Source organism: Dipteris shenzhenensis, chromosome 24, assembly GCF_047967505.1.
Source record: "Dipteris shenzhenensis isolate YYH24624 ecotype China chromosome 24, Dip_SZ_1.0, whole genome shotgun sequence".
Classification (NCBI taxonomy): domain Eukaryota; kingdom Viridiplantae; phylum Streptophyta; class Polypodiopsida; order Gleicheniales; family Dipteridaceae; genus Dipteris; species Dipteris shenzhenensis.
In genome coordinates, this window is record NC_141619.1 from 7,461,151 (window position 1) to 7,489,026 (window position 27,876).

Sequence of the window (27,876 nt, forward strand, 5' to 3'; positions counted from 1 at the left end):
TTGCCCAGCCCTAGGCCTTGTTAAGGCAGCAGAGCTGGGCTCAGACCAGCAAACAGGTACAGGCACAAAGGGAATTTATAGGCCTACAGAACCTGGCCTGTTCGGCAGTACAGCAGGGCTGGTCTGTAACAGAGGGTTACTTTTTACTTAGGCTAAAAGTTAGTAGAAAGGCCTTTATTGGCTTGTAAGTATTTTCTTCTTTTTTTAGGGGGAAACCATAAGTTGCCACGTGGCATCCTAGGAGGTAATCCCATAAGCAATACTGCTTTGTACTACCCTGGGCCATACCTATATAAGGGCTCTAGTTGTACTTGGCAATACATTCATGACTTGTACTTCATTACCGAAATAGAATATACAGCAAGAGTTCAATACTCAGCTGAATTCTAAAAAGGATTGACTTCCTCCTGTCCTTGTGCAGCCCCTCACAAGTCTCTGTTGAAGATCCAGCCCATGATCTTCCTCTCCTACCCTTTTCCTAAACATAAGGTACTACACTTTTTAACTCTCCTGCAAATTCTACTAAACTTAGTAGTGTTTACTGTTAGTTAGGAGCAGTCTTGTTGCATTGGTATCAGAGCACTTTTTGTGGGAATTTGTGGGAAATTCTTTGTCCAATCACTTTGAAATTTGGAGCATCTACTCTTGAGCCTACCTCTTTGCAAAAATTCAGCACCAGAAGTGCTCTGTTGTGAGCTGCCACATGGCAGGCTTTGAGAAACCCTGATTTTCGAAGTGCTCAGAATTGGGGCTTCTTACATCGTTGGAAATCCCTTGCTTCCCTGATCATTTCTATGTGTGAGATTCCTAAAAGGATGGAGGATTGATTCAACATTGAGGGTTTTTTCTCTCTAGCGCAAGAATGTGAAGAAATTAACGATCTGATGCTTCGCTGCACCAATTAAGTCAGATATGGCTTGAACTGATCGCACTAAGCTCCAATGTCTGCCCTCAAAGTTTGGTGGAGATCCAAGCTTCGATGGAGGAGTTATGAAGGAATTCGACTGCTGGCTAAGAAGATCTGCGACGATCTAGGAGCTGACAATCCCGGTTTCTGATTTGCCTTCCTCCAAGGAGTCGCCTCTGCTTTTGGAACTCCCACACCTAGTCCCAGCAAGATACAGGTCTGTTGCATGGGATCTTCCCCGATTTTCTTGTTTGGAATTGACGCATACGCTGCCTAGTAAACGATCTGTCTACATATCTCTTCAAAATTATTCGTGTATGTTGCTAAGGTGTCGTTCTAAATGCTGGAACCACTCCACAAAGCTTCGTGTCAAATGAAGAAGGATTACACTGGAGTTCAGCAACGTGGACAGTGACCTGACTGTTCACTCGCAGCTTGGTACAGTAGTATATTGTCGAACGGCACTTCTGTCCATAGCTTAGTCCTACATAGGTCTCTATACAGATTGGTTTACACAGTGTGCAAAAGGATTGCAGCAGTCTGCTACTCCTTGAAAATTGAGCTATTCTTGATTAGGGCTTAAGACAGTGCATTTACTCTTGATTCGAGTCATTAAAGATGCCTGTAAAGAGGTCTACGGGTCAAGCTAGTAAGCAGACAATGGGTATCCTTGATTCGATCTCAGAGAAGGAAGCAATTGATGATCAGACTATAGTTTCTGAACCCAATGATCCTCATGTTGACAATGTTCAAGGGGATTTGGCAGCAACTCCTCAAGTACAAACATCCCTTAACCAAGAGCAGATCATAAAGAGTTGTATGGACCCAATGCTACAGATATTCAAGGAGCTAACTAATGAGATTAAGACCAATAATCAGAGGATTGACCAAAGGATGCAGAACATGTCTGCCACTTTTAATAAAAGGTTGGACCAGTTCAAGAGAAGCCAAATTTATGATGGGAAGAGACCTGTGGATCCCCAAATTGATGGAGACTCAAGTTCAGATGATGATGATGACCATCCTATACATGTAACTGAACCAGTTGGTTTTATGGCTTCTGCCCGAAGGACCTATCACTCTAGTGGAGTTACAGCTCATATGGATAAGGATTCAGCAAATGGTAAGACTCCTAATAATAGTTCAGCAGCTGAAGAATTGTGTCAAAAATTCCATGAATATAAGTTGCTACCAGCAGACCTTAGGGCAACAATGACATTCCAGCAATATATACAAACAGTTAAATCTATTGAACCAAAAGGACCTGTTCATCAAGACAGATATGAAAGACAAGATTATACTTCCTAGATTCAAAGGTGATTCTACCTCTCCTGAGGAATTGGAGGAATGGCTCAACAAGATGGATGACTACTTCCTTCTATATCCCAAGGGTGATCAAGGTAAAATCAGATTTGTTGTTCTTCATCTGGAAGATTATGCCCACTCTTGGTGGAGGCATCTACAGCAAGAAGGGTTAACGAAGGGTTAACTTTTAATGCTTGGGATGAATTCAAGGCTGAAATGCTTAAAACTTTTATATCTCCTTTTACTAGGGATCAATATATTTGTAAGTGGTATGATCTTACTCAGCAAGGATCAGTGAAAATTTATATCAAACAGTTTTGAAAATTGGCTCTGTTTGTTCATGGTATTGATGAAAGAGTTAGAATGCTCAAGTTCATCCATGGTCTGAACCCTAGTATTGCTTCAGATGTTGCAGCTCAAAAGCCCAATTCTCTTAAAGAGGCCATGCAATTGGCAGAGCTTTATGAACCCAAAGACAATGGGAAGGAGAAGACTTTGGGTATTGGTCACTTTGGAAGTAAACCTATGGTCAAAGGGGTTTCCAATGATGAAAGCAAACTTCCCACCCCTGCTACAACTTCTTCTATTTCTAGGTTCCCCACAGTGTATGGCAGTGGCATGGGACAACCTAAGGCTTACAAGGCTACAGATGTAAAGTCATGCTTTAAACCCACTCCAAAGGATGATCTAAGTGATAAAAGAAACAAGTTGGTTAAGCAGTTATCTCAAACAATTATTAATAACAGGAAGAAGAAGAATTTGTGCTACCTTTGTGGTGAGAAGTGGACCCCTGAACATAGGAATGTGTGCAAAGCAAAAACAAGAGCAAAGTTGAGCTTGATTCTAGAGATTGATGAGGATTTATCTCCTAATACTTCTGCAACAGAATCTGAATTTCATAAATATCAGGACTGTGTGAATGAAGGCCTTGATGATTAGGAGGATCATAGTTCCAAAAAGGGGACCACCTTTCCCTTTGATCCAAGTGGGTTATCCACGTTTGACACCATGCTTATGGATGATAGTTTACCAAGGTGCTCAAATAGATCTAGACAATGGAACATTGAAGTTGTTGAAGGTTATGAGGATGAGATCAGAAATTTTGATGGAAATGATGCTGTTGATGATGATGAAGTGTATTGGGATACACAATCAGTTGTGTACAGCATATCTCCTCATGTTTTTATGGGCTGCAAGGGCTCTCAAACCCTTAGGTTAAAAGGAACAATCAATAGCAGACCAATCCACATTTTGGTTGACAGTGGGAGCACTCATAACTTCATTAATGCTAAGACACTTCAAACAGTGAGGTTATGCCCATCCACTTTGGATCATGGGATCAAAGTTGAGGTGGCTAATGGTCAGCATTCCCACAGTAAGCAATATTGTCAAGCTGCTCAAGTGCAACTTTCTCAAGACTATATTTTTCATGGAAAACTATTTGTCTTGGAAATGGGACCTATTGACATTGTCCTTGGTTGTGAATGGTTGAGAACCTTGGGAGAATTCTCTATGGACGGTGGACCTTAACAGGCTGTATATGAAGTTTATGCATGAAGGTAAGCAAATCACTTTGATGGGTCACCAATCTCCTAAATTATCCTTAATTTCTGCAAGAAGAATGGCCAGAGACCTCAAAAGTGTTTGTGGAGTCTATGCTATTCACTTGACCAAGTCTCAAGAGGGTAATGGGTTGTTGGTGGAGGATAAAGACATGCAGTCCCTATTACAGCAATACTCTGATGTATGTGCTGATCTTCCCAACCATCTCCCTCCCATGAGAGATGTGGATCATGCAATTGTGTTGGAGCCAAGATCTAAGCCAATCAACAAAGCTCCATACAAACTTTCTAGAGCTGAAAGGGAAGAGGTGGCAAGGCAAATAAAGGAACTCCTTGACAAGGAATTTATTACACACAGTCAATCACCCTTTGCCTCTCCTGTGTTATTGGTTAAGAAGAACGATGGCTCATTTAGAATGTGTATTGATTACAGGGATTTGAACAAAATGACAGTTAAGAATAGGTTTCCTATCCCTAGAATTGATGATCTACTGGATGAGCTTAGAGGGGCAAAGACTTCACAAAGATTGACTTAAGGTCAGGCTATCATCAAATAAGAATGAAGGAGGGAGATGAACATAAAACTGCCTTCAGGACAGAACGTGGGCTTTATCAATTCAAAGTGATGGCATTTGGCCTAACCAATGCACCTGCAACTTTCCAGGCCCTAATGAACAAGGTATTGCAGCCTTTCCTCTATAAATTTGTGTTGGTATTCTTTGATGATATATTGATCTACAGCAAAACGAAAAAAGAGTATTTATTGCATGTCCAGCAAGTATTGAAAGTATTGAGGACACACCAGTTGTATGCCAAATCAAGTAAATGCACTTTCATGGCTGAAGAAGTGGAATATTTGGGCCATATTGTCAGCAGTAGTGGCATTAAGGTGGATCCCAGCAAGGTAAAGTGTGTAAAGGATTGGCCTATACCTCAGAATATCACCCAACTGAGAGGGTTCCTTGGTCTAGCATCATTTTATAGAAGGTTTATAAGGCATTTTGCCAAATTGGCAGCTCCTCTCACTGATCTTCTCAAAAAGAATGCTTTCCAATGGTCTGACAGTGCCAATAAGAGCTTTGAAGCATTAAAGGAGGCATTAACTTCAGCGCCTATCTTGGTATGTCCTGATTTCTCTCAACCTTTTATAATTGAGGCTGATGCTAGTGGAAGGGGCATTGGAGCTGTCCTAAAGCAGAGTCATGGAGTTATTGCCTTTGAAAGTCGGAAATTGGATGACAAGGAGTCAAGTTTCCACATTTATGACCAAAAGATGTTGGCAATACTTCATGCAATCAAAAAGAGGCACCACTACATTTATGGCAGCCATTTCAAGGTCAAGACTGATCATAAGACTCTCAGATATTTTCTATCTCAGTCTTCTCTATCACCCAAGCAAAGGAGATGGCTATCCATTGTGCAAAACTATGACTTTGACATAGATTACAAGATGGGCAAAGAAAATATTGTGGCAGATTCTCTTTCCAGGATATGGGCTTGTAATTTATCATCTATTACCGAGGTTTATAAAGATTGGATCCATGGCATTCAAGAAGAGTATCTCAATGATCCTCAAGCAGCTGCTATGTTCCAAGACTTGCAAGATCCTGACTGTCAGCAATATCCCAATTTCAAGTTGCACAATGGGCTCTTGTGGTATAATGATAGAATATTTCTTACTGAAAATTCCTCCTATAAGCTGCTAATCTTGCAGGAATTTCACTCATCTCCTATGGCTGGGCATATAGACCTCGACAAGACGTATGATAAGGTAAAACAGAGTTTTTACTGGAAGGGGCTTTGGAAGGATGTTCTTGCCTATGTTCAAAGCTGTAAGCCGTGTCAACAAAACAGGGAGTTGAATTTGAGGCCAGCTGGTCTACAACAACCTCTACCTATACCTCAAGGTAAATGGACACATATCAGCATGGACTTTATTACAAGTCTACCAGTGACCTCTAAGGGTTGGAACAATATCTTTGTGGTTGTTGATAGACTTACTAAAGCTGCCCACTTCATTCCTACTAAGACCCAATTTACAGCTTCCAAGGTGGCTGGCTAAGCAATTCATGGAGAATGTGTTTAAATTACATGGACTTCCTCAGGAGATTGTGAGTGATCGTGATGCTAAGTTCATGGGGCATTTTTGGCAAGAGCTTTTCAGTTCCATGGGAACACTTCTTACCCCAAGTACAGCAGATCACCCTCAAACTGATGGGCAAACAGAGAGGGTTAACCGCTGGTTGGAAGAGTATCTAAGGCATTTTTGCTTTGAGACCCAAGCATCGTGGGATCAATGGTTGCATCTAGCTGAATTTTGTTATAATACCACCAAGCATACTTCAACGGGTATGAGCCCTTTTGAAGCCATGTTTGGCTGTAAAGCTCATGTCCCATCAATCATTATTGATCAAGCATTGACAAGCCAGCAAGCCAAGGATGATTTGGCTCACATGACTGCTCTATTACAGCAATGTAAAGATAATATGGTAAGGGCCCAAGCAAGGATGAAGGATTATGCTGATGAGCATAGGAGAGATCTTCATTTTGAAGAAGGGGATTATGTATTTCTCAGATTACATAAGTCTAGGCATGCTTCTTTGAAAGGTAATACCAATGTTAAACTTGCTCATAGGTATTATGGACCTTACAAGGTTTTGAGGAAAGTTGGGGAAGTGGCTTATGAGTTGGAGCTCCCACCATCCTCTAGAATACACAAAGTATTCCATGTATCACTGCTCAAGAAGTATTTGGGGCCTAAGGAGCAAGTTATGGAAGAGCTACCTCCTATGGATGAAGAGGGCCAAATTGAGTATATACCTGAGAAGATCCTTGGATCTAGAGATCATGTGTTGAGGAACAAGTCCTACATGCAATATCTTATCAAATGGAGAGGTCTACCTGATGAAGAGTCTTCTTGGCAGCCATCTACAATTGTGGAGCAGTACCCTCAATTGCTTAGCTGAATTCTATGGCCAAAATTAAGTCTTTAGGAGCAGATTTGATTCTCTTGCTATATAGCATATATGGACATGCTGCAGCCAGCATTCACTATCCTTTCTCAGATCAGCATGTCTCTCACTGGATTATATGATCAGATCTGTTATATTGGACAGCATAGCTCTTCCACCCGATTGCTTGATTTCTTGGGAATATTATATGATCCATTTACAGATCAGCAGGCCTACAGGGAGGTATTTGACTGAGAAACTTCATTGTTCAGCTGATATGACCAGAATTGAGCTGTTCAGGTTTACAAGGAGCATTGTATGTCCAGGTTACAGCCTTTTCAAATTTGAGGACAAATTTCTATTTGAGGAGGGAGGATTGTAACATAGGGTTACTTTTTACTTAGGCTAAAAGTTAGTAGAAAGGCCTTTATTGGCTTGTAAGTATTTTCTTCTCTTTTTAGGGGATACCTTAAGTTGCCACGTGGCATCCTAGGAGGTAATCCCATAAGCAATACTGCTTTGTACTACCTTGGGCCATACCTATATAAGGACTCTAGTTGTACTTGGCAATACATTCATGACTTGTACTTCATTACTGAAATAGAATGTACAGCAAGAGTTCAATACTCAGCTGAATTCTAAAAAGGATTGACTTCCTCCTGTCCTTGTGCAGCCCCTCACAAGTCTCTGTTGAAGATCCAGCCCATGATCTTCCTCTCCTACCCTTTTCCTAAACATAAGGTACTACACTACTTAACTCTCCTGCAAATTCTACTAAACTTAGTAGTGTTTACTGATAGTTAGGAGCAGTCTTGTTGCATGGTCGGCCAGTTCTATAGACGATGTCGGCAGACCCTGATTGAGTCCGCCTGGTTCAGAGCCAGTAGGCTTGAACATGGAGCTTCCTGCCTCTATATAAAGCCCCATTGGGGGACAGAAGGAGCATTCAAAAGAGCCCATGGCCCTCAGAAGTGCACCGAGGGCACTCAAGAGTCCGTGGAAGTGAAAGCGGCAGTGGATCCAGCATCTGTTCCAGTCTCCAGAAGTACATCAGAGCACTAGAGAAGGTGGAAACAGCAAGAAGGTTCTCTAAAATCCCATGTGTGTCATGGATTCTCTGCCCTCCTCAAAATCTCAGTTAAATAATCTATTCTGTGCTTTCCCATATGAGTATTTCATCTTTCTAAAAAGGGCCTTGATCATATAAGGGGTCCCATGACAAACCCTGTCTGTCGCCAGGGGGTGTGTGTTAACCTTGGTGCTTTGATTACTTGTCTGGTTGGAGGGCTACCATGGCACAAGAGGTGCTCATGGCTGCGTCACTCCTATGTCTGATAAGCTACGGGATAGCATCTTTCTTGCTTGTTGGGTCACACTACCTTAAGCTCTGGGCATGTGTCCGTGCGTGCGTGTGTGTGGGTGGAGGGTAATTAGCCTTGGTGAGTAGAAGGGTCATGCCTCTTGGTGAGTGCAATGGTCAATACGTGTGTCGCTATGGTCAAGTTCTGTGGCAGTATGCATGTCCTCCAACTGTCAATATCTGGTGGCTTGAGAATAAGGCTGAGGCCTACATCTGTAACCATTTGATGCAAATGAAGTTATGAGAAGATTTGCAAGCATTGTGTGGATCTCGTATCTCGTTATATGCCTTGTTCTTCGTTCTCGACCCCTGACTCTCGAGTACTGTCACCACTCCTACAGAACCATGTATTCTGATACGGCAACAGTTTGTGGCCTCAGTTCCAGCACTTGTGGGCCGCACCCCGCTGTCCATGAAGAGTGGTTTGTGATTGTGCCTTTTGTAGTTGTTTTGGTCTCATCTCTTGGACAATATAATTCAATTTTCGGTTGCCAAATCTTGCTGTGAATTCCAAATCTGAGAGCAGTTTAACATTTTACATATATGTGTGCACATCCTGAATAGAATCTATAAAGTTCTCAAGTGTGATCTCGTGGATGATCAGTTTCCATTGCGTATTCTAACATGGTAGACTTACATTTTCACGGGGACGTGATTTTGTAAGGCAAACAAACCGTGACTACTTTGGCTTTGGGGGACTAGCCTAGGGAAATTGAAAACTCCTAGAAGTCCCTAGGAATCAATATAAAAGTAGGGTCTCGTTCTAGGTACATTTACTAAGGCCAAGGCAAGGAATAAATGTGACCAAATGTTAGGCCCAAGGCAAGGAATAAGTGTGACCAAAAAGAGTGGGTTAGAGGCATTACCGAAGTGGCAAGGTAATTTGTCACATGGCATCCAGGCTGTGCATGTTCTTGCATGCATAATTTACTAAGGCCAAGGCAAGGAATAAATGTGACCAAATGTTAGGCCCAAGGCAAGGAATAAGTGTGACCAAAAAGAGTGGGTTAGAGGCATTACCGAAGTGGCAAGGTAATTTGTCACATGGCATCCAGGCTGTGCATGTTCTTGCATGCATAATTTTCTCTCTCTAGCACGCATTTCAAGGTCTCGCTTGGCTGAGCGGCATCTTTCACCTGCCCCTCGATCATTTTCCACGCCCATTTCTGCTCCTCTCTCTTCCAAGTTGTCAATTTCTTCTGCTGCCTTCTTGCTATGTGGATCTGCTACCGTGTTGGGGTGCTCCAGCCAGGAATCGAATTCCAAGGAGCTAAGCTGGTTCAAATTCATTTGCTGCTGCTTCTTGACTCCCTTGTGGCTGAAGGTCAACTGTGCTTCAATGAGGGCCTAGACAAAGGATAGGTGCGAGGTCAGAGGTCGCCCCTCTCTCATGGACAGCGTGACCTCCCTTTGACTGCTTTTGATCATGTTTGAAGCTATTAAATTCTTCTTTGATATTCGAATTTCTCCCCTGGCAAATTCAAGCTGCAAATCGATACCCACACATAAAGGGTGTGTCGAAGTTGGTGCCAGAGGGTTAGTTCTGTGATTTTCCTCTTGCCTTAAGGCTGCTTGTGCATTTTTTAAATTTGTGCTGCTGTTCTGTTGCCCTGAGAGGCTGAACACTTGGTTTCGGGACTGCCAAACACTCTTTTGTAAGCTGGATGCCCTGTGGAATGCATTAGACAGCTTTCATTTGGTCACAGAAGCTTTGGAATGCCTTAGCCTTGCCTTAGCATTTGGGTACTAGTTTGTACTTTGATTTGGATGCTTGTTGAAGCTGAGAATTGGCTAGAACAGTGGAAGTGTTGGTGAAGCAAAGTACGAGGGAGAGCCCTTGTTGTAAAGAGCACATTCCATTAACAAAAGTAATAAAGAAATACCGAAAAGGACGCCAAGGCATTTGGGGCTAATCTGTGTCCTTGGTCCAAGGTATCTTGAGCAAGGGCATTCTAGCCTCCCTTCCAAAGTTTTAGAGTTTATTTCTCAATGGTTTTAACCAAAAGAAAGTGGCCAAATAGGATGCACTATGGTTCTAATAAATGTGGATAACAGATTAGTTGTGGATCATTGCCCTTTAGTTATCTAGCGGCAAGTTTCATAGATGCTCAGATATTTTTCAACATGATATCAAAGCCAATTCACAATTTAGAGGTTTACAAGCAAAAAAGGTGATCGAGCCCCAAGGACCCACAAATCAGCACAGGAGTGGATAAGAAGGTCAACTTTGAGGGGATGTTTGAAGAAAGGAAAAGGTGAGCTAAGTGTGCTTTCTATCAACTTACTCTCAAGTTTCTCTTTCAAGATCCAATGAAAGGAGATCTAGTACGTATAAAGTTGAAGTTGTCAATTGTCAAACGGTCAACACAAAGCAACGTTGTTAGTGGTGAATATGCTTCACAAGAGCCTCAGAGGTTTGGCCATGATAGCAATTTAAACAACTCGCTTTTGAGAAGTAGGGTGATGCTCATGCAAGAGGAACATAGGGAGAAGCGTGAGGACAGCAGCGCAAGACATAGCCTTTCTTTTGTCAAGTAAAGGAAAGGTGAACAACAACAAAGGTGGAGAAAGGTAACCCCAAATACTAGTGGTGACTCTTCAAACGAAACAAGGGGCCTTCAAGGGTAGGAGCAAGAAGAACGAAGAAAACGCTTCTAGTGTGACAAGCCTAGACACATAGCAAAATATTACATATTCGTTTGGTGAAAGAGGAGCTGTTTTACATGGTTGCCCCAAGCGTCTCCAAGACCGTATGTGTTTGACATTTGTACACCAATTCAGATTCTCGTGTGGAGGACAACAACAATCGCCCAGATTCAAAACCGAGGATGAGGCCACATAAAGTGTAGATATTGAATGCAAACTATAAGCAAAATATCTAAGATTGTTGCATGGCTCCAAAAACACTCGAGGATGGCACTCATAACGTGTGCTAGACTTGCTACAAAAGCAAGTTACAAGTAGCATCATTAGGCTATTCATCCAAGGTACGTATCCTCTTCAACACGGAAAGACCAGCCAAATAGCCAAAAGGGGCATTGTCAGAGCATAGGCATGCAACACCTTATGCATGATGACTGAGAGTTGGTGACATGGACGACTTGGAGGCCACGGAGCTAACACAAGCTTGGTTGTCAAATAAAGCTTTCCAAGACATTTCAATTGCACAAACTTGGAGATACAAAGCAGTCTCTATCAACAACTCCTTTTGAAGATGAGAGAACCACAATTGGAGAGTACAAATAGGAGCTTGGAAGCCTCAAGACTGAACCTAAGGATTGCTCACAAGGAGCATTGATCCAATTGTCACATATAAGATAGTGATATAAGATCTTAATATTATTCAATGTTCTTTTGTTTTGGGGTGGTGTGCCCTTTGAAACAAATAAAGGCATGATTACCTGCTAAGCAAAATGTAAATGAGATCCCATCCCCCTTTTCAAAGACAACAATGTCTATCCTAATCATAGCGAAACATTTTTTATTTTGTTTGCAAAGCCTTTACTGAAGGGGGTGTCCACAAACGGCCCTAACAATAAGAGGAAAGGCAACCATGGTTTTATAAATGCATAAGTTGAAGCTTAATGACAAGGCAATCAAATGTTGGAATCGCACTACTACATCGTGCATCAAGAAGTTGTCTTGCAGGAAGGGAGTGAGGGAGAGGGGGAACGGGGGGGGGGGGAGGAGAGAGAGAGAGAGATGCATCCACTCTCATGCCACATGATTATGATACTCCTTTGAATTTTTTGATTAAATTTGAGCCCAATGAGTGCACACATGCTAGAACCTATTTCCACTTCCTCTCTCAAAGGCCAAGTTATGTGCCTATTCTTGTCGGGCCTTGGAGGGAGTAAAGCTGCTGCTTAGTTCGATGCAGCCTACTTTCTTCGACACCATACAAAGTGAGGAGCTACAAGTGCTAGAACTAGAACTGAGGTAGACATTGATGAATTAACAACGTCTTTATCAGCCCAATGTTTTTGAACAATAGTGTATGCGAATCAAGTGAATCCGCTCAATTAAAACTAGTAGAAGAAATTAAACGAACGTCTGAAAATCTCAACATATGTATTACCGATCGCTTGTACTAAGTTTTGAAAATAGGAACCTAAAAGACATTCAGAAAATAAAATCGATTCTGAAGTGTGATAATGATGGGGTATACGAGTCACTTTCGCAGAACAGTGGAGGCCTTCTGCTCTGTATATATATAGTATTCAAGTAATTCATAAGTCGGTTTAAACCGATAATAGGAAGGTTCGAATATATAGAAGGCTTCTCAACAGATCTGACCGAAACAGAAGTATAAAAGCTGGTTGCAAAACTAAAATTTGCATTCAGAAATCAACAAACATACAGGTTTTGGTTTCTCTTCGTCTTCCCAAGATTCCTTGACGTCATCTTCTTCAGCTGCATCTTCATCGTCCCATTGACTCTTTGGTTGCTCCCTGGCGATACTAGGAGGGGCTGGCACAAAGTCTTCGGCCTCTGCAAAATGAAGGAGAGAATCGTTTAGAAACTATGGGAAAGGACATAGTATATGACACTAAGCTTGGCAGCGAAAAAGGTACTTTTCCAATTCGAATGTATTGAATAAATAGGTCAATACCTGTCTTTGCTTCTCATTGAAACTTTATCGTCCATACAAGCAACCAAAAACTTTGAAATGACAGTTTAAGCACCACACTTGCCCATTGTTTCTAGCCCGTATGACAAAAGCATGATCGGGCTAAAGGACGGCTACGTGAAAACAAAAGAATGCATAAAATGCAAGGTTCATTACTTTCGGGACACATGCAATAAAGGATTTAGATTGAGAGAGATGCTGTGAAGTAGAAGGCTTCAGGTGATATGAGCGACTTGACACGGCACAACCCAAACGGAATACAGACAGATGACACAGCGACAAAAGGTCGGTGGAGAGTGGATAGTACCCCAATCGTCCTCCATGCTTACGAGCTGGAGGCGGCGGAATGCGCAGAGAAAAGGAAGTCGCAGCGATCGACGTGGAGTCAGAAACCGGTGGGAGAAGCAGGATCAGAAATCGGAAGCGCCAGGAGGGCGGAAGGAGGAGGGGATCGGGTGGAAGTGCGAGGCAGGAGCTATGGAGGGGAGGGGAGGGGAGGGGAGGGTGTGGGGAGGTAAAAGATGAGCTATGAGCTGAAAGATGGTCCTGCGCTGTGCTCCTCAAACAGAGTATCTGTAAAATAAAGTCCGTCGTCCTCAGATTTAGGGCTCAAGCTTCCATTCCCCCCTTCATTTTGTGCCCCCCTCCCCCCCCCCAATTAGACTTCTACCAACCTCTTACCAAGCGAAAAATCCACACTCCTTACGCATAGGTGAATAGGTAGCCTCGAGGAGCACTTTCCGACATTCTCCTGGTTCTCAACTAGAGACAGAAGACATCCTGAATGTGATCTCCTTCTACTGCCAAACTCACCTGCATCTAGCTGCACGCCTGATACTTGGACAAGGTGAGCCCCACAATCCTATCTAAGGGATGGGTTGGACTTTTTGACCATGGCAAATAGTAGTTGAGTTAGGTCCGGCAGATGGTAGTTACTTCTATCGATCAAACAGTGGAGATTTATCCTCCGCCGACCTCAGACTTTTATGTATGAAAATCTACAAAAAAGCCAAAAATGTGGTTGAGAATGCCATGTCATGCTTGTAATGGTCCCTCTCCCCTAACTGAGGCAGACGTAGAAGATCCTTGCATCCTAGATGAAATGGCCATCAAAGTGTGTATAGTATGTGTCCAAATGTTGGCCAAGGTATGAGCAAGGTGAGATCTCAGAGAGGGCAAAGAGGATAGGACTCTCTTTCGATATGAGGAGGAAAGCCACAAAGACATTCGAGTATACCAACGAGGTGATACATCCCGAAGCCAAGGATCTGGCTGCCATCAATAGCCTTGTGCATCTAGATCTCCAAACATGCCAAGCAATAATGCATGCTACAATCCCCTAAGAAGTGTCCAAAATGTTGTGTTTGTCTTGCAAAGTTAGAGAAATAGATTTAGGGATCCCAAATGGGTTTAGGTTTGTGCTCTCATGACTCCTACAATTGTCGAAGCTTCTATGGGAGCTCCACTATCTCACATGGACTTGGTAATGCATGCAAACACCAATCGATAGGGCACTAATTTCTCGCTAAGTCCAATTACTTCAATGTCTATGCAAACTTTCATTTGGAAAGTAGTGCTAAGTAGTTTGAGAGATTCTTAAATAGTAGGTTGAGGAGATGCTTAAAATGGAAACCTAAAAAATTGTGATGGGGAGTTGCAAGAAATAAAAATCCTACTCGAGATTCTAGAAGTAAAGCCATGGTTGAGTAAAGCATCCCAATGATGCTATGTCTTATAGTCGTGCCATGGTACAAGTGCAAGGCATAAATGATCGAGAGACATTGATTGAGTTCCTAAGGAGCAAGACAAAGCCTAGCACAAGAATGCCAAAGGGAATGTGTAACCAAGAGACACTATAAAAGTCCTAAGAATCTAGCCAATGCTTAAGATCGTGACCATTAAGAATGCTAGAATGGACATTGGTTAATGCAAGACAGGCTGATGACTAACAAAATGCTAACCTTCTAGGGATCCCATTATCGCCATAGCCTAGTTCAATAGTTAGAAAAGGCAAGACCAACACGTCTTTGCCTTATGCCTATCCATATGCTAGAAGGGGATGACCTGTCAGATTCAAGAGATCATGGCTACTCTTAGCTGATTATATTTGAGATCTATATGGGCATTTTGAGAAGCTATCTCCTCAAAAAACCAAGAGGATACATTGGTGCTTTGGCTCATATAGGTAGACACCGCCAGAATAGAAAAGCAAGCCAAGAACTATAGCTAAATACTAGTGAAGATGGTATTTGGATTCCTAGCTATTGATGGCACAAGGCTCATCATCATGCACTTGATTTGTGCTTTGATTTAAAAACTCTAGTATAAGTAAGAATTACTTAACACGATATTTATATTAATGCATTGATTTTGTACAAACTGGCAAACACCAAGCCATAGATCTCAGCTATTATTGCAAGGGATGTCTCTAGTACTGTTGAGCATAGTATACTCATCCAAGTAACGTTGCTTCTTGATGGAACTAGCATGACCAAGAAAAGAAGCTAGATGATTTACTAAGTGAACTCCTAAAGAAGGAAGAGAGCCACTTGGATGAAGATATCAAATGGCAAGAGCAACCTACCATACACACATCGAAGAGTGGGGAGTGGCCTAATATATAAAAATCAAGAGTAGGAGTGTCTCACTATATAAATATCAATAGCAAGGGTGTCTTGTACAAATATCAAGTGCAAATGTGTCTCACCATAAAATTATAAAAGAGCAAAAGCAACCCACTATACAAATGTCAAGAGGCAAGAGCAACCCCATTATACAATACACAGCAAGATCATGAACAGCATGCTATATAGGTACCCAAAAATCTATATAAGATTGTGGAATAGCCTACTATATAAGTACCAAGAAAGCGAGATCCAAATCGGAACTTGATGTGAACCAAATGGGGTTCACAAAATGTTTCTTCATATTGAAGGGAATGCCCATTTGGCTTTTCAAAGAATCAATATATATATATACTCTCTAGGGTTATTAAATCCTTTTTGAGGTACGAAGCTCACCACAAATGCTCTAAGAAAGGCTATCAATCCTCCTTTCCCTCTTCGTCGCCATGTTCCCTCTTGGTAGTAGTGGTTTTTGCATTAACTCAAAGAGAAAGCTTCTTTATGGTGAACCTTGATCTGGCCAAAGGGGCTCTCATGGCACCACCCTCAACTCCCAAAATTAACAAGTTCCTTCTCTCTTCTGCAGACAAGCTATTAGGTTAAGAAAGTAGTCCAATCTCTTCAAGACAAGGCAGTGATAGGCAGGATGGTTGATCTCACTGCCACGAGATGCCAAGGTGCATGACTAGGTCTAGGCAGGGTCTAGGCAAGCCTAGCATTGGAAGGTGAGCACATTTAGGAGGTCACCATCTATTGGAAGGGGGTCTTGCTATGCTCCTCAGACACCACCCTCACTCTGGGGGAGCAAAGTCCCATTTTTTTGGGCCCACACTTGGTCTACCTTTTTCCCTAGTACCGTGGTTTCACAGTGGAGGACATGAATCCGGTACATCACATCAAGGTGACGCACTGCTTCTCGAGGCTCCCGAGGGAGTATTTGGCCATTTTTTCCGCCATTAGACGAGCATTTTACAGAATGTTAGAGCCTCTCTTGGATTCGGTAGCCTCACTTGTGGTGGATGATGAAGTGCCTTGCCTTATGTTGGTTGTTGAGAGCCCAAATGCCCTTCTAAAGATGATCCTCCAAGGGACCCTCAATGGAGGGGAGCTCTGTCAAAGGATCACATTGCATTGCTTCACACGATGTACTTGTGTCATTGCGCAACTTTTTCCATTACTAGGTGAGTGCCTCCATTGTAGGCAGTCGGGCCATTTAGCTCAAAATTGCTCCACAAGTCAGAGTTGGGTCCCCTCCTCTCCCCACCACAAATCCATTAGAGATAGCAGAAGGAGCCTTAGGTGGATAGGGCTCCTTGTAGATAGTTGTAGAGTAGGAGTCCCAAAGCCCTTGGTTGGACCCCTCCAAAGGAAAGTTGACCAAAGTGGGCCATAAAGAACCAAAGGTGTCATGCTAGACTTAGAGAGAGGGTAAGCACAGTACGTAAGACAACATTCCATACCCAAGGAGATCAGTCAATGGACCCGCTTTCAAGACGTCCACAAACTCTACCAAAGGACGAGACCTTCTTTGACCTCCTTGTAGATCACCACACGAGGTAGGGGTCTAGAGTGCCTAGGCACCCTTGCAATAGCAACAAGACATAGTAGCTCCCATTGATTCAGTGGGTGATGCCCCTCCCATTCGCCTTGTTATGGTTGCAAAGAAAGGGGCTCATAGCTCTTCGTCGGTGTACGCTCAACACCGAGCTCTTACCTCACTAATGGTCGACACCCCTTCCGTTCGTATGCCTACTCCCCTCCCCCCCCCGCCCTAGCTCTCTTATTCTTCCCCCCCCTCCGCTCGTCCCCTGACTGCCATAACCCTCACCACCCATCCTCTGCCCCTTTTGCCTCCTTCCCCCACCTCAGCAGGCTTGTCTGCTTCTTCTACCTCTCGGGCTTCCCTTGGGTCTATGGTCTTGACCCCTAGCCTTCGAGCAAGGTAAGGCCGTTCCTCCCCCCGCCCTCAAGCTTTTGCCTCTTCTTTGCTTCAGTAGTCTAGCCTCCCTTCAGTAGGAATTTGCCTTGTCTCGTGGCGGGCACCAAGGGGAGGCGAAAGGCCCCCAAGATTCCAGCTTCGAGGCTCTGCCCTGGGCATCCCTTGCCAAGGGAGTCCTAGAGGCTAGGACTACCGAACTACCTCAAGATCCGAGACTCAAGTTCTATGGCTCTAAAGGTAATAGTTTTGATATTGCGCCTGAAAAGGGGGTTCAATTAGTGTGGTTGGCGCCTGCTCCTTCTCTTTCTGGGGGTTTCTAGTTTGCCTTCATAAATGAGGAGCAGTGGACACCTTCTATGTTTGATGCCATGATGGGCGATCAGGTGTATTGCCTGATGGATGAGCGGATGGGCCCACAGGGGGTTGGATTTATGTTTTACCTATGGTGCCTCAACTCACTTCTAGCTTGGTTTTAGATCAAGCGTAGGTTCGGCAATTGGGGTGATCCGTCTTGCTGCAGGAGATGAAGATCACACTCACCCGCACTACACATGTGTTTGGGGTAGATGTCGCAATGGGTAGGGAGGCTAGGCATTAAGCCTATTGTGACCCTGCCTCGCCATCGCATAGATGTAGGCTACTCTCCTTCCAAATCCACTTCAAATTCACAAAAGTCATAGTTTTTAGCATAGGCTTCCACTCATAGGTGAGTCTTTTTTCCTCTCTCCACCTCCCCATGAGTTGGAACCTGCATGGACTACCCGCTTGTGCACACATTGAAGCCACAGGATCTACTACTTTAACAAGAGTTGCAGAGAGTAGTTTTGAGATAGAGAGTAAATTTTTTTTTGATTCAGGAGCACATGTTTTCAGTAGCGAACATTGGACGTCATCACCACTTTCCTCTAGGAAGGGGCCGGGAGGTTTGGTCCCTAGCAAGACGGAGTGGAGGGTTTGCATCTCAATCTCCTAGGTAGTGGCCCTGGAGGTCTTTGATTAGGGTGAGCTCATCATAGGTCAAGTAGTTTGGATGGGTCCTCGAGTGGGTAAGTCTAGGATTGGGATCCTAACCATGTATGCACTCACTTGTAGATAGCACCGCCTGGCATTTTGGAGGTGGCTAATGGAGTGCCTTCTAGACATTGACTCTTGGATTGTTGGAGGCAACTTCAAGAACCTAGATTTTGGCGAGGCTAAGCAGGGAGGTGCTTATTTCTCTAAGATGACTGCAAGCGGGGAGGTGCTTCTTTCTATGTGATGCTGACAGTCGAGGAGGAACATTTGGGAGCAGTACGTTTTTGTGGTTAGTGGCGGAGACCCCTGGAGGGAGGAAAAGTTCATGCGGCTCTCCGATAGCCTTCACTTCTCCTTTGTCCTCTGATGGATTGATGTAGTGCCTCAATAGATTTTACGTGGGGGATCCTTGGGCACTACATAGGGGTGGCTCCACTGGCATTTTTGTAGGCACTACGATGTCAAATCAGTCCCCTAGCATACTCCACCTAGAGCAGCCCGCCTCAAACTTTTCCAAAAAGGGGGCCCAAATCCTAGATAATCTACTCCAGGAGGCAGAGGTGCAACAGGTAGTAGCTGAGATCTAGCGGTAGCCAAAGGGAGGGCCCATAGTTGGTTGGGCATCTTGGGTAGCAGGTGTGATCCAATAGAGCAGCCATGAGCTACAATCACAGGCCCTTAGACAAAGGCATGCTCTTTAGGAGTGGGAGAGAGCATTGGGATGGGCCTTAACATCCATAGAGAGACTTACACAACAAGATCCAAGCTTTCGATTGCTCAAGGACTGCTATGAGAATGCAAGGCTTTGAATTGTAGGCCACAAAGGTTTGTCAAGCAGAGTTCTCATACCACTCCTCACGGGCCAAATGGGTGTAGCAAGGGGACAAGATGACTAGACTATTCTTCCAAACCACCAGGCCACAATCAACCAGGGCTCAACTGTAGCAATGCAGGATGCACAGAGGCTAATGCACATGACTCTCATGAGTTGACTATGGACTTACATTAGTAATTGTTTCAATCCAAGGAGAAGTCAGCCTTGACTCTTGTAGTAGCCCATGAGGTAGCTTGGGAGCAGGTTCCATCAGTAGTCTTGCAAAGCTTGAGCAGGTGGCTAGAGGCCCCATTCACGGACGAGGAGCTATGGGAGGCCCTCAAGGCTCCCCCTCCTCAAAAGTGCGGGGAGGATGGTCTAGCCTCAAGTTTTTTGGTGTTTTTGGAAGCATATTCTCACCTCACTTAGGTTGGCTTGCCATCAGATAAACTCAATTCCTCGATCTTTGAGTTAAGGTTAAATTTGCTTGACCCCAAAGGGGGGGAATAGATCAAACATTTGCCAATGGAAACCGATCACTTGACTAGATATTGCTTTATAGGATCTTAAGCTTGCAGTTGAGGCCCAACCTTCATGAATCATTCATGACATGCAGATAGGTTTTATTCAGAAACACAACACCCTAGACAACATCTTCACCTTTTGGGAGGCAATAGATTGGGCCAGAGAGGAGTTGCAGCCTCTTGCTATCCTTCTCTTGGATTTTGAGAAGCCTCATGATAGGGTGGAGTGGTCCTTCTTAGAGGGCACTATGTAGAGATTGGGCTTCTTGGAGAGGTGAATCAAAGGGGTGTCAACTCTTTATGCAGGAAGCTTCATTCATGTGATCATTGGTGGACACATGGGTGAGGCCCTCCCTCCCCCTCCCCCCCCTCTCTCTCTCTCTCTCTCTCTCTCTCTCTCTCTCTCTCTCTCTCTCTCTCTCTCTCTCTCTCTCTCTCTCTCTCTCTCTCTCTCTCTTTGTGTTTGTCTGTCTGTCTGTCTCTCTCTCGCGCGTGTCCAGGGAAATGGGTTGCATACAGGGATGGGATAATGATCATTCGAAAGAGCGAGGACAAGGAGGAGAAGGAAGAAGGGGAGCTATGATGGTGTCGCGCCCACAGGATGAGTGCACATAGTGGATTGAAAATGGTAGTGTGGAATTGTGATGGCACTCTCTCGTCCAATTCAAGAGGGCTCCTGCAAACATACGCTGACAGAGACATGATCTACATAGAGACACATGAGAGCCCAGAGAGAGGCCTGCCCACAACAACAAGATACACATGGGAGTTAGCTCATAGTAGGGAAGTGAGGAGAGACAGTGGGGTACAAGGCTCTAGGGGAGTGGTTGTCCTCTTCAAATCACACTTTGAGACCACTCATATATGTGATACAGAGAGAGGACATGCATGACTTATGGGGATACAAGTCCAACATGTATAGAGAGGAGCATGCATGAAATATTAGGATACCAGTCTAGCTACTAGATGCCTGATTGATCTTCATTGCAGTGTGCTACTTCCCCCCAAACACGTCATCTTATGCATATAAGGTCACTATATAGGGACACAGCCCATATGAGACGGTAAATGATGACATCGTTGAGTTTTCTAGGCAGGTAGACACCCTCCTTTTAGGGGACTTCAATGCACGAACATGGGATAGATAGGTGGGCCCCCTAGAATTTGCATATGAGAGAGATCCCTACATAGTCCCAGAGCTAGATTCAGCAAAGCTTGAGATATTGAGACACTCCACAAATGCCTTATGTGTAATAGGACACAAGCGACTTCTACTTGAGTTGGGGGCAGTCCATGACTTGATCATCTATAATGGTCTCCGGAGATGGCCATCATCTCGGGGACTCGCTTGCTTCCCACATGGTAGTGGGACAAGTACAATGGACTCCCTTTTGGGCCCTTTAGCATTTGCCTCGTAGAGATACCCTCCCCACTCAAAGCTGACCACTCATACCTGGCCTTCCGTATCTCTGCTATTATGCTAGCTACCATAGGGGGAGCTCCTCCTTGGGCCATTTGATATCACTTGAGTCACAATGGATCTTCTGACACGATTGACACGCCATAAGAGGCACGACTTTCTCGCATAGGATGGATGAGATCATCAGATCATTCCTCAGGAGGAGATCCAATTATTGGATGGGTTCTTCTATTAGAGGGGAAGTTACCTATTCCCATCGCCAAATGTATGGCATGCTTATGAATGCTCTCTCTATGATGTCCTAAAGCAAGCACCACTAAATATGTCCTCTATGCCTAGGCCCAATACCTGCTGTCACTTGTTCACAGCACTGAACATATGGGTTGCCCTTCGTCGGCTTCACGATCAAAAAGTGTAGGATTATGAGGGCCTATGGACTGAGCATGGGTACGAGCTATTAGCTCTAGTCCTAGTACATATGTTCAACCATGCTGTATGACACAGCCTTCCACCTGCCTAGAACACTACCACTATTGTACCGACACACAAAGCAAGTGACCCCATGGATACTGGGACTTGTGCGATCCCATGGAGATTTGGAGAAGCTTTGTCTCTCTGAGATGTCGAATTGTCTCCTTTTTTTCTCTGTGTTAGAAAATCATTCAAAGGTTCAATTTCAAGTCAACTGCAAGGGTTGACTGGCTTTTACTCTCTCACTTGATAATATTTTGGAGTTGCGACAGAAAGGAAAAATGTGCAGATTGCATCACTGAGTCCGAAAATGCAATAACCTTCATGTTTATGAGGCATCTCAGATTTGCTTTGCAATATCAGCCATTGCCTTGAGGCCGTGATTTTGAGCATACCTTATGCAGATCACTCTAGTTGCAGTTTGAGCCATGTGCACTCATTCGTGGATTGCATTGGATTTTTGTGGGCTTATGTACCGCATTTGAGTTTTTTCGATTTTGAATTTTGTGAGCATTGTTTCTATGGGAAGCAGCCTCAATCAGCCCATAAAAGAAGGGGAAAGAAAGAGCTTGAAAGGCTTGATTTGGTGCATTCAAACGTATGTGGTCCCATGACTAGACGGTTATTAGGCAGAACTGAATACTATGTGACATTCATTGATGATGCAACTAGGAAAGTGTGGGATTATGCTATAGATCGGAAGAGCACTGTGTTCTAGGTATTTCAGAAATGACTAGCTTTGGTTGAAAATCAGTCAGGTAGAACGTTTAAATGCTTATGGAGTGACAATGGTGGAGAGTATCCCTCTCATGACTTTCAACATTTTTGTGATACACGTGGTATTAAGAGGGAGCTCATGTCCCCTCGTACTTCAAAGCAAAATCCAATTGCTGAACAAATTAGCCACAGCATTCAAAAAAGGTTGCAATGTATGCCTTCCTACGTAAGTCTTTCTTGTGGTTTTTGGGTTGAGGCAATGAAGACTACAGTGCATGTGATCAATAGATCACCTACTAAGAGTTTGGATGGTGGTATTCCTGAAGAGACATGGAGTGGCAAGAAGCCCTCTTACTCTCATTTGTGTATATTTGGGTGTCAGGCATATGCACATGTGCCAAAAGAGCTTTCGAAGAAGCTAGATGCTACGTCTAGGCAATGCTTCTTTTTGGGTTATGGTGAAAGTGGAGAGATGGGCTATTGTCTGTGGGATCCAGAAGTAAAGAATATCATATAAAGCCATGATGTGGTCTTCAATGAAAAGAAGATGCATAAGACACCCAGGAGGGATGTGGAAATGAGGAGAATCACTTTCCAGGATGTTAATCCACATGCATATGTTGATAGACAGCAAGCTGTCCATGCACCAAATGTGCAGGAAATGGTGCCATTAGGTACTCTTATAGGTACACAATCAAGGGTAGATGATGGATCATTTATTGGTGGGAATAATGAGCTAAATGAGGTTGATATGCAGGTGGGACAACAAGCTGAAATCCCTTAAGAAGATTAGCTAGAGTGTCTAGACTACCTGAGAGATTTGTTCTGGGGACAAACTATGTGATGCTTATTGATTGCGGGGAGACTTCTTGCTATAGAGAGGCTATGATGCGCGAGGATCAGTGCAAGTGGGAGTATGTTGTGCAATTAGAGATGAGTTCACTCATGAAGAATAAGACTTGGGACTTGGTTTCTTTACCACATGGAAAGAAAGCATTGCCATGTAGATGGGTCTACAAGATGAAGGTCACAGGTGATAATGTGCCCAAGTATAAGGCACATTTGGTTGCTAAAGGGTTCAAGCAAGAGAAGGATGTGGACTTTGGTGAGATCTTCTCTCCGGTTGTGAAGATGACCACATTTAGATGCGTACTTAGACTTGTGGCAACAGAGGATATGGAGCGTATGTAGATGGATGTCAAGACAAATGTCTTGCATGGGGATCTACATGAGGAAATTTACATGGTATAGCCAGAAGGCTTTGAAGAAAAGGGCAAAGAGCATTTGGTTTGCAAGCTGAAAAAGAGTCTCAATGGCCTTAAGCAAGTGCCTAGAGAATGGTATTATAAGTTTGATACTTTCATTTGATCCCACGGTTTCAGAAGAATTGAGATTGATCACTGCCTCTACATTAAAAGGGCTAAGGATAATAGCTTGATACTCCTGGCACTTTACATGGATGATATGCTATTGGCTAGCAAGAACACTTATGAGCTGGATGCATTGAAGGCCAAGTTGCATGAGACCTTTGACATGAAGGATTTGGGACCTGCATGTCATATTCTTGGTATGCGCATCACACGTGATCGGAGTAGGAAACTCCCTTGGCTTTCACAGAAGGAGTATGTTACAAAAGTGTTGCAACATTTCAATATGGAGGGGGGGAAGGTAGTAAGTAATCCATTGCCATCATATGTGAAATTGAGTCAGGTAGATAGTCCCAAATCAGATGAGGAGAGGGCCATGATGACCAAGGTTCCTTATGTATCAAGATTGGGAGTCTTATCTATGCTATGATAGCCTGCTAGATCGGACATTGCATTTACAGTGGGATTTGTTAGCCGGTATATGGCTAATCCAAGAAAGAGGCATTGGGAGGAAGTTAAGTGCATCATGAGGTACATGAAGGGCACCAAGAAGATGCGCATCTACTTTGGTAGAGGAGAGATGCATGGGTACATAGATTCAGACTTTGCAGGGCATGTGGATAGCAAGAAACCCACATCTGGTTATGTGTTCACCTTTGCAGGTGGTGTAGTGTTGTGGATGTCTACTGGCACACAAAAGTGTGTTGCATTGTCTACCACACACAAAGGCCAAGTATGTTGTAGCCACTCAGGGTTGCAAGGAGGCTATATGGCTTGATCAGCTAGTGGGAGATTTGGGGATTCATACAGGAGTACTGACATTGCATAGTGATTATATGAGTGTGCTATTTAGGTAGCACAAAATCTGATCTTTCATGGAAAGACCAGTCACATTGAGGTTAGGTACCATTTCATCAGGGAGGTACTTGAGGACAAGCGCATAGAACTTGTCAAGGTTTAATGAAGAGTCTACCCACTTAGCGGTTTGAGTATTGTACATAACCGGGGTTAAGGCATAATGGCCTTTAACCCCCACAACTACTGAACCCTCATGATTGGCCACACATTGGCCAAGATCTATTAGAGAGAGGGAGCTCAACAGTCATATAGATGCTCAGGGGCAGCAGACACTAGGACAGGCAAGATTCTAAAGGCAATGTTCCACTCTAGATTACATCTTCACTTTGAGGGCTATTATTGAGGAGGCAAGTTCTAGACACCAAAAAGTCTATGCCTGCTTTGGAGACTTTCGAAAGGCCTTTAACACTATCCAACGGTCTCGCATGATCAAGAGATTACAAGAGATACAAATCCTAGAGACACTGATTTGGGGCATGATGAGCCTATATGAGTTCATCATAGGGAGAGTTCATGCCTAGGGAGGTTTATCAGATTAAATCAAGAACACGATAGGGGTGAACATGGGAAGTGTGCTCTGGCTTGACTAGAGAAACAATGCTTCCAGGTGCACTTTCAACATCCACCAATGAAGGGCTGGCTTTTTGACACTAGTGTGCAGTTGACAATCATGTATGCAACACCCTTTTGGGGGAGTGATCTCCCGTTAGCAGAGTAGAAGAGTTTTGAGTGACTACATGTGACTATGGTGTCTAGGATGATTTGGAGTAAGCCCTTAATCCCACATGAGATAGTATAAGCAAAGTGACACCTCTCCAGGTTGATGCCCTCTTTCAGATAGTGACATTCATCCATAGAGTTTGGAACTTACCTCATTGGATACTATTGAGGCTAGCCTTAGAGCCATCCAGACGACCAATAGAGAGTATAGCAGCTACATGGGATGCACGTATATCCACATGGTTTGCCAAGTAGAATATTCAGATGGATAGGCTTCCCCCATTCCAATACAACATGGATGCACCACCCCACAAGATGAGGTTAACTGTATCATACGATTAGATTTCTTCCAGCTCCATACATCTCAAACTTGGAGGGGGCAACATGAGTGCCCTACCAAGGTCCAAATTTATCGCCGACCACTTCTTAAGAGTATTAGAGAAGGGTTTCATCATCAAACCCCAATATCTCAAGGATAGAGTAGTCTCACATGCATTAAGGACCACCATTGAACATATGCGAGTTTGTCCCATCAGCTAAGGATTGAGGCCAAGAGAGTTGTAGGTATACCTAGAGGGCAGTGGATCTATATCTTATGCACTCTGGGGGCAGTTGAGATTGAGGAGCATTTGGTTTGTGTTTGCCCAACCCATGATGAGATTTGAGGATGATACCATAGTCTCTATCTAGAGGGGAACGTGGAGATGCACCAACATAGGGAGACACTACTACAGCATATCAGAGAGCAGTAGCCATAGAGCATAGAGGCTGACCAAGCATAGTGATACATCACAGAATTCTATGCATTTGAGTGAGCTCTAGGGCACATTAGGATAGAGAAGGAGGATTTAGTTGATATGACATCAATCTAGATCAACAGAGGAAATTGTCACAATGCCGTCAAAAAAGGGTTGCAGAGACCACTTGCAACACCGAGAGTAGCTAAAGCACACTCTATTGAGGTCCATCCTATCACAACTTTTCTCGGTTGGGATTGCCTAAGAAGAGGAGTCACTCTAGACATACTTGAGTGGGTTCAGAGATCGAGGAGACGGTGCCCCCTGCCCAATGGAGGGAGATAGCCCAACAGATGTTGTTTTGAGCTAGTTTCACAGCTTATTAGAGAGCCGCCATGGTGCTGGGCTTTAGCTTCTGAGTCCCAACTCTCTATTTGCTTTTGTTGAGCTCATTAGATCAGTATAGATTAATACTCAATGCGGGCCTTAGTGCTCCCTTTGTTGCAGCCCATTAAGGCTTGTATGAGTTTCTCCTTTGGGTACTTTGTCCCATAGGCCATGAGGCCCTGTGGATGTTAACACATCCCTCTCTCTCTCTCTCTCTGTGTTTCTCTCTCTCCCTCTCTCTCTCTCTCTCTCTCTCTCTCTCTCTCTCTCTTTGTTCGATGCCCCCTTCCTCTTCCTTTCATAGCTAAGATGCTAGGCTATTTTATGTGCGCTCAAGTAATAGCCTTCATAAGGATGTGGCTCTCAATTCGATAGGAGCTAATGTACGTAGAGTTTGTAGATGATATGGCCTTGTATGTTGGAGGGATCAACAACGAGCCTTGAGACAGGCGGGGAGGCCTCATATCACCTAGCCCAAATCTATTAGCTTCTTAATGGGCAAAAAGGAGGTCTAGGAGGTTCATGATTGAGGGTGGATTCTACGAGGTTAGATAGTGAGATACCTTGGCTTCCAACTGGGTATTGATATTTCAATAGAGCAGAAAACTGCCCACCTTGGAAAATCTATCCATCCATATACTACCCTTGGTATGAGATTGCTAGAGTCCATCAAGTGACTATGTACATCTAGATGCTAGATTTGCTAGACTTATATGCTCACTATGGTCTTCCAATAACTATCCACCGATGTATGTGCATGTGTGTAGATTAAACATTATTCAAAGAGCGTACCTCAACTAAATGTCATCAAGTTGAGAAATTTCAAAGTAGATATGCCTCTCAAAAATTACTTGAGGTCCTATCAAAGAAATACAAACCATTGAACCCCAAGTGATGAAAAAGGGAAGAGAACAAAGATACCTAGAAGTCCCACAATTCCTTTCCAAAAAACCCTAGCCTATCTGCATTCCTAAAGGAAACACTGAATGGATTCCACATCTAAGAAGCATCCTGAGCATGAGGTGGAAGCTCTAAATTTGGACCTCCAATAGTTTATTGCAATTCCTCCATGAATAGAAAGCCAAAATAAAATTGTGATTTTTCTATTCCCAAAAGGTAGGAGACAAATCCATTTGAATACCTTGATTAGCAAACCATTTGAATATATTGTCATGCTAAGTCATGCTAACCCTCTATCTACTATTATCATCTAAATGACTCTAGTGCGAATCTCAATAGTATCCAACTAGGCAAGGCCCGAATTCAATGAAGGCATGTCACCGTCTGAAAAATGCCATTGATATGTAGTGGTATCGTGGCAAACTCTACCCATACTATGTGATGAGGGACTAAGGACTACTTACTCCAAATCTTCCAAGATCCCATAATCACCTATAGCCTCTCAAATCTCATCCACTTGGTCTTGAGAGATGACTCCCCAAATGTGAAATGTGCTTGAAAGCATTGTTGCTCTAGTTGATCCAAACCTCCCTGGCCTCTCGTAATCCACATGCTAGCTGCATGAATCATCATGAAAATTGGTCGTGTGAAAGATGTCCCTAGGTAAGT

General features: G+C 43.6%; 1 protein-coding gene across 1 annotated transcript in view; it reads right to left on the minus strand.

Moving 5' to 3' along the window:
• LOC147886152 (uncharacterized) overlaps positions 1–13,369 on the minus strand; it is a 32,883-nt gene extending 19,514 nt beyond the window's left edge. Inside the window, exons 1-2 of the mRNA XM_087395958.1 lie at positions 13,023–13,369; positions 12,446–12,576 (exon numbers count right to left, since the gene is read on the minus strand). Coding sequence (XP_087252084.1) covers positions 12,446–12,576; positions 13,023–13,038 — 147 coding nt within the window. The 5' untranslated portion in view covers positions 13,039–13,369. The remainder of the gene's footprint in view (positions 1–12,445; positions 12,577–13,022) is intronic.
• Between the last annotated feature and the right edge of the window lie 14,507 nt (positions 13,370–27,876).